At 38.0% G+C, this 14,528-nt stretch overlaps 2 protein-coding genes across 2 annotated transcripts; both read left to right on the forward strand.

The window, feature by feature from the left end:
* The first annotated feature begins 1,518 nt into the window (after positions 1 to 1,518).
* LOC140303504 (GTP-binding protein Rheb-like) lies at positions 1,519 to 6,714 on the forward strand. Its single transcript, XM_072382275.1, has 8 exons — positions 1,519 to 1,929; positions 3,097 to 3,168; positions 3,262 to 3,329; positions 3,584 to 3,666; positions 3,817 to 3,873; positions 3,954 to 4,001; positions 4,821 to 4,902; positions 5,023 to 6,714. Exons 1-8 carry the CDS (start codon positions 1,878 to 1,880, stop codon positions 5,113 to 5,115), a joined length of 555 nt encoding a protein of 184 aa, XP_072238376.1. The 5' UTR covers positions 1,519 to 1,877; the 3' UTR covers positions 5,116 to 6,714.
* A 2,021-nt stretch (positions 6,715 to 8,735) lies between these two features.
* Positions 8,736 to 14,272, forward strand: prkag1 (protein kinase, AMP-activated, gamma 1 non-catalytic subunit). Its single transcript, XM_072382274.1, has 13 exons — positions 8,736 to 8,852; positions 9,944 to 9,995; positions 10,084 to 10,184; positions 10,271 to 10,352; positions 10,447 to 10,505; positions 10,658 to 10,703; positions 10,793 to 10,847; positions 11,210 to 11,336; positions 11,547 to 11,712; positions 11,811 to 11,848; positions 12,011 to 12,157; positions 12,483 to 12,585; positions 12,728 to 14,272. The coding sequence occupies exons 1-13, from the start codon at positions 8,844 to 8,846 to the stop codon at positions 12,736 to 12,738; spliced, it is 996 nt and encodes a 331-aa protein (XP_072238375.1). The 5' UTR covers positions 8,736 to 8,843; the 3' UTR covers positions 12,739 to 14,272.
* The last annotated feature ends 256 nt before the right edge of the window (positions 14,273 to 14,528 follow it).

Here is a 14,528-nt window from a genome sequence, read left to right on the forward strand (position 1 = left end):
AACTTGTATGTGTGAAGGTATTGCTTGCTAAAGATGTACATTCAGGTTTTAGAGCCACATGCTGCCATTCAGAAAAGGCCTTGCTTCTCCCGGCAAGATAAAGCTAAACCACACTGCACATGTTAGAGCTAATTTAGCTGATAAATAAATGAATAATAAGGTTATAAAATCCTTTTTGGCTTATATGGTTAAGAACAAGACAGTGAAAGAGAAAAACAAATGGAACGCAAAGATAAAGCTGGAAATTTGAAGGTAAAATACGCATCTATTGTGAGATAAATATTTCTGTCATATCTTATGATAAACTAACAGCACAAGCAATAGTTAGTGATATGCCCAAACCTATTATAGATTAACTAAATTATTTGGGCACCTTCATCCTTTGTATATCCTAAGTATATTAAATATATTAAATATGTTAAATAAGATTTAGCTGTCAAATAAATACATTAGATAATTAATTTGAAAAGAGAGAGAGAGAGAGAGCCTAAAATTTGAGAATTTAGTTTGCTTTAATTTTGATCATTTTATGTTGACCCTAAAATAGTGACTATGTACATTAACTTTTTGGACACTTCCTGAATCAGAGGTGAAATGTAACTTTCAAAGTACTGTGGTTAAAGAGTTTTTTTTTTTTTTTAAGGTATTTAGATATTACTATCTCATACTATTTTACACATTAGTCCACAGCCTTTACACAGCCATATTTGAGTAACAGCTGTGACAAATTCATACAGATAATAAGCTTACAGAAATCTTAAACCTATCACAAAGTTGATTTGGTTGGTTTGTTGTTAAAAGTGATAGGCTTGATGTTAATCTTGATCTGTTTGTGCATTCATGTAGTTGCACCAGAAAGCAATGTTTCGACTGAGATTTTCAGACAGTTTTTAATTGAATGCATTCACATTCATATCTTGCATATTTTAATACAACAAGTAATAAAAGTTATGTTTCTATTACCGTTTTGGATAAAAATGCATTTAAAATGCATCAAAATGCAAAATAGAATGTGATTTCACATGTATTTTCTTACAGCTGTGAAATGCCTGTAAAAAAAAAAGAAAAATCTGCAGCTTGTTCCAAACTTATTGAAACGTTTAAATAAACTTGTTCACAACACAATATCCCTTTGATACCTGGAAAGTTAACATTTTGCTGTGATTCTCATTTATATATATTTTAAATTTTAAGTTTAATCTTTCATTGACATGTTTATCACCTGCCCCACTTTCAGTTGGTGTTTACTCTGGTTGTGTCTTGTTTTTTATGATTGTAATGGTCAATAAATGTATCCAGAAAATGATGCTGTGTATGACAACTGTGGAAATTCATAGGTGTTGAGATGAAAAACTTCAAATTCTCATTCGATAGAGTGGCTTGGACGACAGTCTGGAAAAGTCTAAAAAAGGAGAGTGGTCAGTAAAATGCTGGGACGAACAAAGAGTGACCTCTGCTGTACAGACTGGCCTGAACGCTCACTTCTGACGTGTTAGCCAGTTTTACGACGGTGTGCTTGCACAATGACAATTTCCGTCAGTTTGACTTGCAGATCGCGACCGCGTTGAACTCGCCTTTTTTTTTCGTTTTCAATTTAGGCCCAAACAACATTTTTATGATTTCAATTTACCTGTAGATATCGATGACTACATCTGTTGCAGGAAGGGAAGACTTTTTGAGATACGCACTGGTTGTATTTGCTTTGGTTTAACTCTAAAATTCCAGCTCGAGGCCCAGTAGAGAGCTCGAGCGGCAGCTCAAAAAGTTTGTTGTTGTCACGTGACGCGGGACGAATGTGGCGATAAAAGTTTGTTTAGATAGTAAAACTAGGTGGCGTACTACATTCTCAGAACATATTGAACAACGTTTACCTTACAATGCCTCAACCAAAATACCGAAAGATCGCCGTCATAGGTTACCGGTCCGTAGGTGAGTATATCACTTCAGCTCGTGCACAGCTAATGTTAAATAGCTAGCTGGCTAACATGCTAACGTCCTGGCTTTGTTTTCCTTTTGAGCGTATCGGACTATAATCAGACAACCCTGTTTTACTTTCGTTCGTGTTTCGTTGTGTAACATGTTTTTGCTGCGCACTTTCTCCCTCAACACACCCTCAACACACCATCAACAACTGAACCATATTATGTTTTATTGTATTTTTGCCATATGTTAGTAGATATATAAATGGAAATGAAAGTTAGCTCAGTCGGTCATATCCGAGTAGGGGTCCGAGTTATGTGTACAACAAAGCTTTTAGTTTGCCAATCGTGATATGTGTATCAACCACAATTTGAGTAAACTTACCGTCAGCCTTTTACTAAGCCTTTAGATAGATGTTTACATTCAACAGCACCCCTGTATGCTCGGCTCAGTTAGGAAAATGTTAGTTTGCCGTCGAATTAGATACCGTTTTTTTTTTTTAGGTATAGTCTTATTTAATCAAACATATTCCTCATCATGTCATTTGACAAAATGTTTCAAATTGTTAAATGTATTTACATTTATAACGCTTACACGTCCTACACAAGCAGGGATATCAACAGTATTAGGTTATTATGTTTGTGATCACACATTTTCACATACCTGGTTATTCGAATAGATGGATGTGTCATACATTCCTGTAGAACTAGTTTATGGCTGTCCGGAAGAAAGAAAATTACAAACATGTACAGTCATTTAAAGAGTTCATGTTGTGATTATTTACAGGTCCAAAGTTAATTTGGTGGTCCTGTAGAATAGGTTTGCATGCTTTTTTTTAAAATCAAATGAAATGGTCTTCATTTCATAAATTGCCACAACTTGTCTTGTTACCTTTAAAACTACACAGTATATGTTAGTAGTTGTACCAAAGGTACATCATTCATGCTGAGCATGGGAAGAACATGTCCTCTGCTAATTCAGCTGAAATTACTGATCATTTGCTCAAATTTGATTGGAAATTTTTAAATATTGTTGTGATTTGGTAGAAAACATGTCCAGTTTAAGTTTGCATTTAAATGCTCAACATACTAAATAAGTTGATATGTTAAGTATAAGATGGTTTCAGTGATGTTTTGAATTTTTAGTGAAGCAACGTTTTATTTGTGTCCAACGCAGGAAAGTCGTCTCTAACAATACAGTTTGTGGAAGGACAATTTGTTGACTCCTATGACCCCACCATCGAAAACAGTAAGTGTCATCAGATTGTTCAGACATACTGCTGCAGGAACCACCATGGTTGGTGTAATGTGATAAATGTAAAACTGTCCATTGTCTCCCCAGCCTTTAACAAAATGGTCTGCGTGAATGGTCAAGACTTCAATCTTCAGCTAGTTGATACAGCTGGACAAGTAAGTTGTTAATCTGCTGTCGCAACTCACATTCGTCGTTTAAATCCTAGTCTCAAATTCAGTTTGTTAACGTTAGTAAACAGGTAGTTAAAATGATCTTAACTGAAATGCTACATTTTTCATAAAGGCTACAGGCTTCTATGCTTGAGTTTTGTTGTTGTTTGTTTAGTGTTTAAAAAAAAAATTCTAATAACATGTTGCGTTTGGTAAAAGTTGGACTGTGACAGATTGTGATCATTATTCTCTGTCTGTAGGACGAATACTCGATTTTTCCACAATCCCACTCAATGGACATCCACGGCTATGTCCTTGTCTACTCAGTGACCTCCATGAAAAGGTGAGGGGATAGTTGGGTTCTTGCATGTGGGTTTTCCATATTGTTAACAGATGCATGAGTTGCCCATTTGGTCAGAACTTTAAACAAATGTCCCAAATGGCTTCTCTCAGACGAGAGCCTAAAGTTACTTTGATGACCGTCTCGTTTCAGTTTTGAAGTTGTGCAGGTTCTACACGACAAGCTGCTAGACATGGTCGGCAAGATTCAGTAAGTATTTGGCTCTTCAAAGTTCCTGAAATGAGTTTTTTCAAATGATTTTGTTTTTCATCGCAATATTTTCCTTTTAGGGTTCCAACTGTTCTTGTAGGGAACAAAAAAGATCTCCACATGGAAAGGTATGTGTTGCTTTAGGATGGAGAAAAGATTAAACACATCACTGACATACTCTGACCTCTCAAATCACTTAATATGGTTCTTAGTCATCAAGAAAGCATTCACACGTGCACAAACCTCATTCCCTCTCCCGTTTTTAGTCGTGAATGGCTGCGATTATGTTTTTTTTTGCATACGCAGATATCGTTTACACTGCAGTTAAATGGGCATGATGGTGGAAGCAACAAGTAAAGAAGAACTGTTTAATATGGACACACTCAGAGAAGCAGAAAGAAAGGAAAACAGTTTTATGTAGCCACAAACGGAACAAAAGAACACAAGAATTATAAAAAGTCAGAAGCCATCAGCTCTGTAAATTCAGAGCAAATGATCCTTTAAAAAAAAAAAGGAACCGTCGGATTAAAAACAAGCGGCCAAAACACACATCAGCACGCACATTGCATCAGGATGTGTGTACGAGGCCCTAAATTTGCTGTATAATGTGGTCGCCTCAAAAACGTTAATGGAAACACTAACAGCAGCACGATGGATTAAATGCTGCAATATAAAGCATCATTGCATGCCAGGGTGGTGGTTTTACATAGAAAATAACAGCTGACTCTTTGGTTGTTTCATGTTCATCGGTGCAATATTTTGGCCTAAATGTTCTATTTAATTTAATTTGCTGTCATTAAGAGAAGGGGGAAAAAATTTTCTTCTTGGCGTCCGTGTTCTTTAAAAAGAAAGTATTTAAGAGTGTTTAATTACTCTGAATAAACATTTGGATGTTACACAAAATAAGTTTTCTCTTTACATTAAGTAAGCTATTCTTTAATTCCAAGGGTTATCAAGCCAGAGGAGGGGAAAAAACTTGCTGATTCCTGGGGTGCTGCGTTCATGGAGTCTTCAGCTAAGGAGAATGAGGTAATGACATGTCTAATCCCTGGTTACCAACTCATTTATGCCCCACACACACACACACAGACACACACACACACCAATGGCATAGATTCACACTCTGATGACAATGTTCTTGCAACACAGACTGCTGTGGAGGTTTTCAAGCGGATCATTTTGGAGATGGAGAAAGCTGATGGGAATGCGCCTCCAGAGGAAAAGAAGTGCGCTGTGATGTAAAAGTGTGTTCAGGACATCAGTAAGCTACTTTACTGAAGACAGGAGGCACAACTTCACCAGCTTGCCAATCGTGACCTCGCCAATACCGAGATGCTGCAGTGGAACTTTTTCTTTTTTTGTTGTGATATCAGATTGATTTACTTTAAAAAAGCAACTGCCCAGACAGTTGATACCCTGTCCCACTAATTGTAACCAATGGAAGAAGTTTCTAGACCGCGATTAAGTCTGTTTTAGGCAAAAAGCACAAACAGTGAATACTTTCCTCGAATATTGAAATGTAATGTGGACAAAAATCTTGATTTGGAGTGAAACCAAATGCTCAGAAGAAAAAGCAAACAAACATGATATTGGCAAACTTGGTTCCTATGTTTGAGACATCGATGATCAGTGTCTCACAGCTGTGAGTAAATGAGTTCACGTACAGTGAAGAGCTGGTTAATTACTTTTCTATGGACTGGTGTGGGTTGTTTTTTTTTTTTTTTTTTTTTTTTCAGCAGATCTCTGACAGTAATTTAGTCATAGTTCACATTGCTTTAAATGTGGTGATAAAATGTCACTGTTTCTCACAAATGGTGGTTTTCCTTGAACACTCTAATGAATTTCATGCGAGAAATCTCACTGTAATTTTTAACAACTCATCTTCAGGTACCTTTCACCAATGAACTTGTGGAGCTGTGTCGTCGTGACGGGGGAGGCTGTTATTGTATATTTAACAATTCCTATTTTAAGCTCTTCTGCCAGGCAGATAGACCTCCATTGTTTCTATAGTTTAATTTCTCCCTATTGACTGTGCTAAAGCTGTTATCTTATGGATGGCACTCAGTGTAGAATGGAATAGATCTTTGTTATTTATCAGTTATGGCCTTTTTATACAGCACAAATAGAATCTTAGAAATCGGTTTGGTACTTTTGGTTATATCTGGCCTGATATGAGTTTGTGCTCCCTGCGTTATCCTAAATAGAGTACAAGCTTATTTGTGCATTAAAATAATGAACCTTCTTGAGTTTCAATTTTTAGATAGCATTTTAACATTGCATTAAGACTATTTAAGTGGCTGAATTCCACAGCGTTAGTCATTTTTGAGTTGATGGCTCATGCTCGCCTGATAGTGTGGCATGAAGCCCGTTTGCTAAATGAACAGTCAGATACTTGAGATCTTTAATGATATATATATATATATTTTTTGTTAAAAAGTTCTGTAGCCTTATTAAAGAAAAACAAAAAAAAAAACACGACAGGCAGGATTTTTCTTTTTTTCTTTTTCCTATTAGCCTCACGTTGCACCTGTAGTGGATTATTCTAACTTTATCAAATGCTTTGCATACATAGTTAAATGATGGATGATTGATGATAGTAGAGCAGAAGCTGGTGATGCTGTGTCTTGTGCCTTACAGTTCAACACAACCCCCCCTCCCCCTCCCCATCTGCTTCCTTTCCTGATCTTAAGGTGCTCTTAAAGTTTATTTTCCCTTCTGTTGACATGACACCATGGGTGCAGGTGTTGTGCACCTGAGCACCAATATTCCCCTGTGGGTCAATGTTAATTCAGAAATCTTGCTGTAAACAGTTTTGTAAATAAATAAATCTGTTACTCATTGGCTGTGCCTGCTTATTTGCGCTGCATCTGTTTATTTAGGCAGCTATTCGTAATCGAATAGGTCACTGATAATTGGAATTTAAACAGATAAGCGTTACAGTAGATTGAAACCTAACGGTTTGTTGGTGTTTTTAAAGAAGACGACGAGGCACATTCATACAAAAAGTTGTATCCTGAGAAAGCAAGTCAGTGCTGAGCTGATGTGTTTTCATCGTAGCTAATCGTGGATCAAATGTTGTGTCAAGTTGCTACATGTAAATTTTGTGTTCGAAATTAACATGAAAATAGCAAAAAAAAGCAATGCTTTACTGCAAACTGTCAATAGCAGCATAGAGTACACAGGTTCATGTACCACATTAAAATGTAATCTTTCATAGAGCCTGTAAATATAAGTAATGCATTAAGACATAAACCTCACTGTCTGCAGAGGAGTGGTGAAATTTAAATCCTCTTGTTATAATATTCTTAATCGTCCAACTGAGCATTTTACTTATCATTCATGAGGCTTATGTGACTCTCAAGTGAGTTTCCAGGTATTTGGCTTCTTGAGGGGTAACACAGTTTTAAGAGTCAGTGAAATGGAATGCATTGGGCTCAATAAGGGGCAACACTTAGCCACTGGTTTAAATATACGGATGACACCGGAGTCCAAATACAAACCCAAGAGGTAGAGACTTTTATATAACCTATGTACAGTGTTGTAGTTGCCGAATAACGTCATGTTCATATGCGAGGATGTAAGATGCTTCCTCCTTTATTACAGACTGCCCACATTAAGAAGGACAGTAGTATTACAGTATTTACCAGAAACTTACTTCTTGTTTCCCGACATGTCAAAACCTAAAAGACCCATAAAAGACATCCCAACTGGGTTTTTGTTTAGTATGCAAAGGAAATGAAAAAGACCTCCAATAACATTGTCATTCTTTATGTGGCAGAGCGATAGTGTGGCTCAGAGGAATTTACTCCAAACACATCATGCCAGTAAACTTCAGGCCCAGTAACATTCCCAGAAAAAAAACTGCATTGTGTAAAGGATCAAACAGCGAAACACAATCTGTCTAATGTTTTACGCGTGGCTCAGTGCTGAAAGGAACACAAAGATGGTTCATTTTGGGCAGACTTAATCACTGCTGCGCAGTTGCATGGCTCAACACAGGAGAGCCAAATCCACAAAACTCAGCAGTCCACCTGCATCTCAAAGATAAGGTGGACTCCTCTGAGGGCAGTAATGTACATATGGTAAAGATGGTTTGAGAAAAGACTATATGAAGCTGTAGGTGTTTACTCTAAGCAAGCACGACACGCCAAAAGCATCATCCATCACACGCATAGGCTTCAGTGAAGTCTGTACTCCCTGTGTGTTTCCCCAACATTTGCCCTTTTATTCATGTGAACTAAAATATAAATGACTTGGTGGTGGGTGGGGAAGTCTTGTGACTTGAACAACTTTAGTGACCCCATGATTGCTTCTGGGTTAGTTACTCACGTTGTGATCAGTAACCCCTCTTAAGGGTTAAATATCTGGAATTCCAAGTTAATTCAAACTGAAGAAGCCTCCTTGGTTTTAAGCCCATTTGTCCCTAAAATAAAGTCTCTGGACCCGGCTAGCTGAACATCTCTTTGGATTCATGTAGTGATGATAAAACCAAAATCTCTTCTGCAAAAAGCTTCAACTCTGCCATGTCAACAAAATCTTTTGAACAAGGCTTTATCTAGTGATCAAATGTCTGTACATATATATATATATATATATATATATATATATATATATATATATGTAGGTTAAACTTGTGTGTATGATTGATGTTTACGACTGTATATTTGAACATTTAAAGATAACTTGCCATCATGTAATTAACTGGGAATGTTTCGTTGTAGTATTTAGTGTCTTCACTCAAAGTAAGATTTTGATAGCACATCTTATTCGGGGAGATAATGTGAATATCTCTTCCAGCCCTGCAGCCTCAGGTGGTGAGTTTCCGCGTGCGTTAATACCACAGACATTACGTTAACCGCCGCTCATCCATTCACGTAGCTTTGAGTTGTAGCGGAAGAAGATCTGCGTGGCTTTGCGAGGTCCTGTCAATTGTACACCCGGTCATAGGAAGACGATTCAACCAATGGAATATGGAGTGTGTAAGTCATGTTGTTTGCTTTAACTTGTCTATAATCCAACAGCCTTTTCAACAAAGTTTTTCCATCTCACGAACAAAGCTGACTCTCATGCTAACGTTAGCTGCTAGCTAGCGAGCTAATTTGTGATATTTGTGTTTTAAAGGCTCTCTGCTAGTAATGTTGGTTGGGAAAGCACACATAATTAAGGCTTTAACTTCAACAACAGACCACAGTTATCACTGCAACATGGCAGTGTGGCACATAAAGTCTTAACATAGCAACCGACGTCATTTAAAAAAGCCAGAGCCGAAAAGGAAAGTCACCTCGACTGGTGGATCGTGAACGTCAACAGATTGTGACGCTAGCTAACAAGCTAATATCTATGCGGTGTTTTAGTGCTATTGGCCGTCCTCAAGTTATGAATAACTTCAACAGTCACAGTGTTTGTTCGACAACCAGGCATTATTGAATTAACGTGGTACACGTGACTTGTTTGTAACAGCAGTAACTGACGCTGTTTGATGTTTAACCAGTTTGCTGAACATGCACGTTATAAACTGCCTTTAACTACATCCAACAAAGACTTAACAGTGAAGCAGCGTGTTTATTTTTTTTTTTTGTTATTCGTGACTGCCCAGAGCATTAATGACTGAACACATGACTAGATAAATAAACCGAAAACGCATTAAGGATTACATGACTAAACTTGAACGCGTTAATCTATAACCCTTGATCAGTCGTTTAGCTCATCTGGTGGTTTTCTTACAGGGTTTGGCCGAGGTTACTTTGATATGTTGTCACAATAAGTGAGAAAAAGGGAAACAAGAACTGAATAAACACATCCACAAAGTCTGAGCTCTTCAAATCAGTTAAACCTTCTTATCAGTGCACCCAGTGTCCTTTTGAATACTCTATAACATAATAATGTAGTTTATTTTGAGTCCACATGGAAGATTTTGTTCTTTTAAAGCAAGAAGAGCACTTATCCAAAATGTTACTTTTCTGTTGCATTTCCAGTCAATACAAATATGATAAGCTACTTACCTTAACTGTTATTTTAGCCAAGTTATAGAAAACTGAAAACTTTATTGAGCTGATCTCTTTTTTTTCAGATCCCAGTAACTATTGATGATTTTGAGGGCAAAAAGGACCCAGTCACCGAAGGTAAGAGATTCACACAAATCTCTTGACGACAAAGTTAGAAACATTGACGTGGGAGTGTCTTTAATCGATATCTTTCCCCTTTCTTCAGACCCAGAGCACAATGTGTACACCAGGTTCATGAAGTCGCACCGTTGTTATGACCTCGTACCCACCAGCTCCAAATTAGTTGTGTTTGATACTTCACTTCAGGTTAAAGAAAAACTTTAAATCAAACATGTATATATTGTGTGTGTCTCTCCCACTGGACTGAATCCTTGTTGTTAATAATCTTCCAGGTGAAGAAGGCGTTCTTTGCTCTTGTTTCTAATGGAGTCAGAGCAGCGCCTCTGTGGGACAGTAAGAAGCAGTGCTTTGTTGGTAAGAGACATTTCCATACGTCCCTGTGTCCCTCCATGTGTCGAATCGGCTTCAAACGATGAACTGATTTTATGCCTGTCTTCGTTCTCTGCAGGAATGCTAACCATCACAGACTTCATTAACATTCTTCATCGCTATTACAAGTCTCCATTGGTAAGATGCTCATAGTCCAGCAGATGAAGCTTATAAATCTCAAACTTAAACTGTAAAATGGCTTTGTTTCATCTAAGAGGTGAACTGATTTGCTACCCTATTTCTGGTCCTTTATCACTTGATTAACCCATTCTCTCGATGTAATCTTTTAGGTTCAGATATATGAGTTGGAAGAGCACAAAATTGAAACATGGAGAGGTGAGAATGTTTAATGAACACAAGAGCGTGAACGTTTATTCTTCTCGTCATGGCAGTGAATTCCATTTTCTTTTCTTTGATAATGATAGAAGTGTACCTCCAAGACTCTTTCAAGCCCCTGGTTAGCATATCTCCCAATGCTAGGTGAGTAGCAGCGGCACATACAGTCATCTACAGTTAGGGTGCTTTAGTTGTTAGTGTCAGATTTCACTTTTCTTAGAGAAGCGGCTCTGTATGCTTGTTTGTAATTTAATCCTTCACATTTATTTCTGTTGACTAAATTGTTTATAACTACTAAAACTTTCTGTTGATGGCGTTTGATAATTCTTTTTATTGTATGTATGCTGCACTATTCTTGTGTTACTACACGTCTTTGTAAGACACAAGATGACTGACAAACCAGCATAAGCAACTTTCTGATTGTTTAGCTGTCTTCTTACATGCTGTCTCCAATAACTTGATTGCCACAGCTGTCTCTCTGAACTTGCTCTGTTCCTGTGCCACAGTTTGTATGATGCAGTATCGTCGCTGTTGAAGAACAAGATCCACAGATTACCTGTAATTGACCCCCTTACAGGCAACACATTGTACATTCTCACACACAAGAGGATTCTGAAGTTCCTGAAGCTTTTTGTAAGTCCGTCCAGGCTTTACTCCCTCCCGTTGCTGCATGAGTATACTGCCATTGTCTGTTTGTTTATGGTTGTTCTACTGTAGCTCTCCAATACACGTAGTGACTACTGAATAAAGTAAAGAAAACTCGATCGTTTAAAACTGTTGAACAAAGGTCATCACCCATCACCCTTATGGTTTGTTTCAAATTCTTCATATGCTCATATTCAGATATCAGAGATGCCAAAACCCTTGTTCTTGAGTCAAACTCTAGAGGAACTGAATATCGGGACATTCCGAAACATAGCAGTGGTGCGTACGGACACACCGCTGTACACAGCACTGGGTATTTTTGTTGAGCAGCGAGTGTCGGCGCTCCCTGTTTTGGATGACAAAGGTACGTGGGCTGCTTGAAGTCAAATCCCAGATACTTCTACATTAAAAACCAGAGACATGTGGAATTTGATATGTTTGTGTGCTGTCTCTGTTTCGCAGGTCGAGTGGTGGACATCTACTCGAAATTTGATGTTATAGTAAGTTGAAAGCAGTCACTGCGTGCTGTTTTTTTTCTGTCTCATCACCATGCTGTGAGCGCCATAGAGCCGTGTTGTCGTCTGTTAGTTTCTTGTGAATGTAATGAATTAAAGAACAATGGCTGGTGAAACGTTATACATCGAGGGTTTGTCTTTGCACAGAACCTGGCAGCAGAGAAGAACTACAACAACCTGGATATTACAGTGACCAAAGCATTGCAGCACCGCTCTCAGTACTTTGAGGGAGTGTTGACCTGCAACAGGCACGAGACCCTGGAGGCCATTATCAACAGACTGGTGGAGGCTGAGGTGGGAAGCGGATGTCATTATAACCCCATTTCACAGTGGATACAACAAAACTAACGCCCACTAAACTCTGCCTTTTGTCCGTAATGGGAAAGGTTACAAACAGCATTCAGCGTGTAATTTGCACACATGTATGCTTCATTGTGGCTCCACTGTCCTGAAAGATTAAAATCTGTCTGACTTGCTCTTATTGCTCAGCGATAAATATCAAGGAGCAGTTGTGTGTGCGCGCACGTTATTATCTTGCAGATTTTCTCCGCATTCCTTTGGCAGTGGTAGAAATGGTATTTTACAGAGCTGAGAGTAAAGGGAGTGTTGTGTCCTCCAGGTTCACAGACTGGTGGTGGTGGACGAGCAGGAAGTGGTGAGGGGGATTGTCTCCCTTTCTGATATCCTGCAGGCACTAGTGCTAACTGACAGAGAAGAGTTGGGTAAGTACAGATGTCAGTGTCTCCCATTTTTAAAGCCAATGCACCATAGCGGTTGCATTTAAAGCTCTTGAATGATTTCCATATGTTCCTAAATTTGTTTATGGTAGAATTTTAACTAACGGTTTGATTTGTCTGCCCACAGGCACAGCGTGAGGGAGCAGCAGTGAAAGGTTTCGCAGTTTAAACATGTAACCAGAGCACAGGCAGGAAAGAACCAACATGTGAGAAGGAGATCATCAAAATAATATGAAGTATTATCCATGTCCTGTAACATCCAAACATGGAGACTCCTCCATTTAGAAAGTTTAGAAATACAGCAGCTTACAACTGCAGTAGCACACAACATAGATGAGCCTCCTCTACATTGAGCCAAATTCCAAGTTACCATAAGTCCAGGAGAGATTTAAAGAGGAAAAAAAAAGCACAAAAAAACCTGTGGAAAGTTGTGGAGATAATCCAGAAGCACACCCACCTCCGTGGCTGCGATGCTGATCTGATAACAGAAATGTTCTCTGTAAAATTCTAATTAATTTCCGAAGGAAAACTAATTTCCCCAGATTCCATTATGTTGACAGCATCCCACTTTCGCTCTAAGGTTATAAAGCTACAAACACAGCGGGCCTGCCTGAGAGTGATGGTAACTCGCATCTTTGGCAGGTCCGCAGCAGTGTGTGTGTTGCTCTGACACGTCACACATCTCCCTGGTGCATGTAGTATGTTATCCATCCTAAATTTTACTCTATTATTCCTTTATTTAGTTAACGTGTTCATTTAAATGCAGTTAGAGGACTTGGCTGTCAGTTTTAAGTGCTCTCTTCCAATTTGCAAGGACATATTGATTAGTGAAGTATCGATCGATTACTTAGATTTGAACACTGCACTTTGAAGACTCCAGAGTGGTGTTGGTTGGATTTTAAGATGATTACTCAGAAAAAGAATATTCTTATTCTAAATTAGTTTAATCAGTCTGAATTTTTCAGGTTGCAGCTTCCAAACCTTTTTTTTTTTTTTTTTTTCTTCCCAAAGACAGCTTATTCATCGAACGTTGTGTATTTAACCTTTTTAAATGCTGTTGTGTAGCCTGACAGCAAAGTAGCAAACCTGGGAGAACACAATAACAGCACTGACGAATCTGCCGTTACAAACGAGCTGTTTTAATGCCCGACGCTGGGTATTTATGGCTTTAGCATTTTGCCACTTTGTGTGTTGTCATGTAGAACTACAGGTGTAATGGATTATATGTTTTACGTTAGAAACATTCTTTTCTCTGTTCGTGACTGATACTTTATTTTAGTCAAAGGGATTTTCTTCAGTGCAGTAAAATCTGTTTTTGGCAAAACTGGTCCATCACTTAAAGGTCAAATTAACAGTTCATCTGATTAATGTTGATGCTGTGTCATGTTTTTTTTTTTGTTATTTACCATCAGTCTATGACTGTCAGAATATTACAAATGATAGGTTTATTATTTACCGTTGTCCAGTCATTGTTTTTAGGGGACACGATCACTAAAAGTCACTAAAAACCAGCACTTGGTTTCCGTTTTTTTTTTGGTTGAGAATTGAGGAACATTTAAAGTTTTGGCATATGTGAGACTGAATGTATGCAACTGTATGTAAGTATATAATTTTTGTACTAATCTGCATTGATGTAATTTAAACAACGAGCAATAAAAGTTCTTCAAGAGTGTGCTTTTGTGATAGCAGTTTTTTTTTTTTTTACCTGGTGACTGATCACTTCTACTGAAGGTTTGGGGTTGTGGAAACCAGCTTTAAGCATTTTAACATCCATTAAATGTGCTCATGTGATCAAACTCAGAGCTCAGATAGAGTCAAAGTTGTTTCGTAAAATCAAAGTGAACTAAAACAATTTGCTGAGAGACACAATGTAACTGACAGGGAATGCAGAATAAAGTCATATTTACTCATATATACAAGTTACGGTG

This window comes from Leuresthes tenuis, unplaced genomic scaffold (assembly GCF_036924035.1).
Source record: "Leuresthes tenuis unplaced genomic scaffold, fLeuTen1.0.hap1 SCAF_3, whole genome shotgun sequence".
Taxonomy (NCBI): domain Eukaryota; kingdom Metazoa; phylum Chordata; class Actinopteri; order Atheriniformes; family Atherinopsidae; genus Leuresthes; species Leuresthes tenuis.

Bases quoted from the DNA above. Each gene is read 5' to 3' on its own strand.
- LOC140303504 (XM_072382275.1), top strand. From the start codon at position 1,878: ATGCCTCAACCAAAATACCGAAAGATCGCCGTCATAGGTTACCGGTCC. The intron at 3,330-3,583 runs GTAAGTTGTTAA...CTCTGTCTGTAG, and splicing joins TAGTTGATACAGCTGGACAA to GACGAATACTCGATTTTTCC. The intron at 3,874-3,953 runs GTAAGTATTTGG...TTTTCCTTTTAG, and splicing joins GACATGGTCGGCAAGATTCA to GGTTCCAACTGTTCTTGTAG.
- prkag1 (XM_072382274.1), top strand. The intron at 9,996-10,083 runs GTAAGAGATTCA...CCCTTTCTTCAG, and splicing joins AAAGGACCCAGTCACCGAAG to ACCCAGAGCACAATGTGTAC. The intron at 10,185-10,270 runs GTTAAAGAAAAA...ATAATCTTCCAG, and splicing joins TGTTTGATACTTCACTTCAG to GTGAAGAAGGCGTTCTTTGC.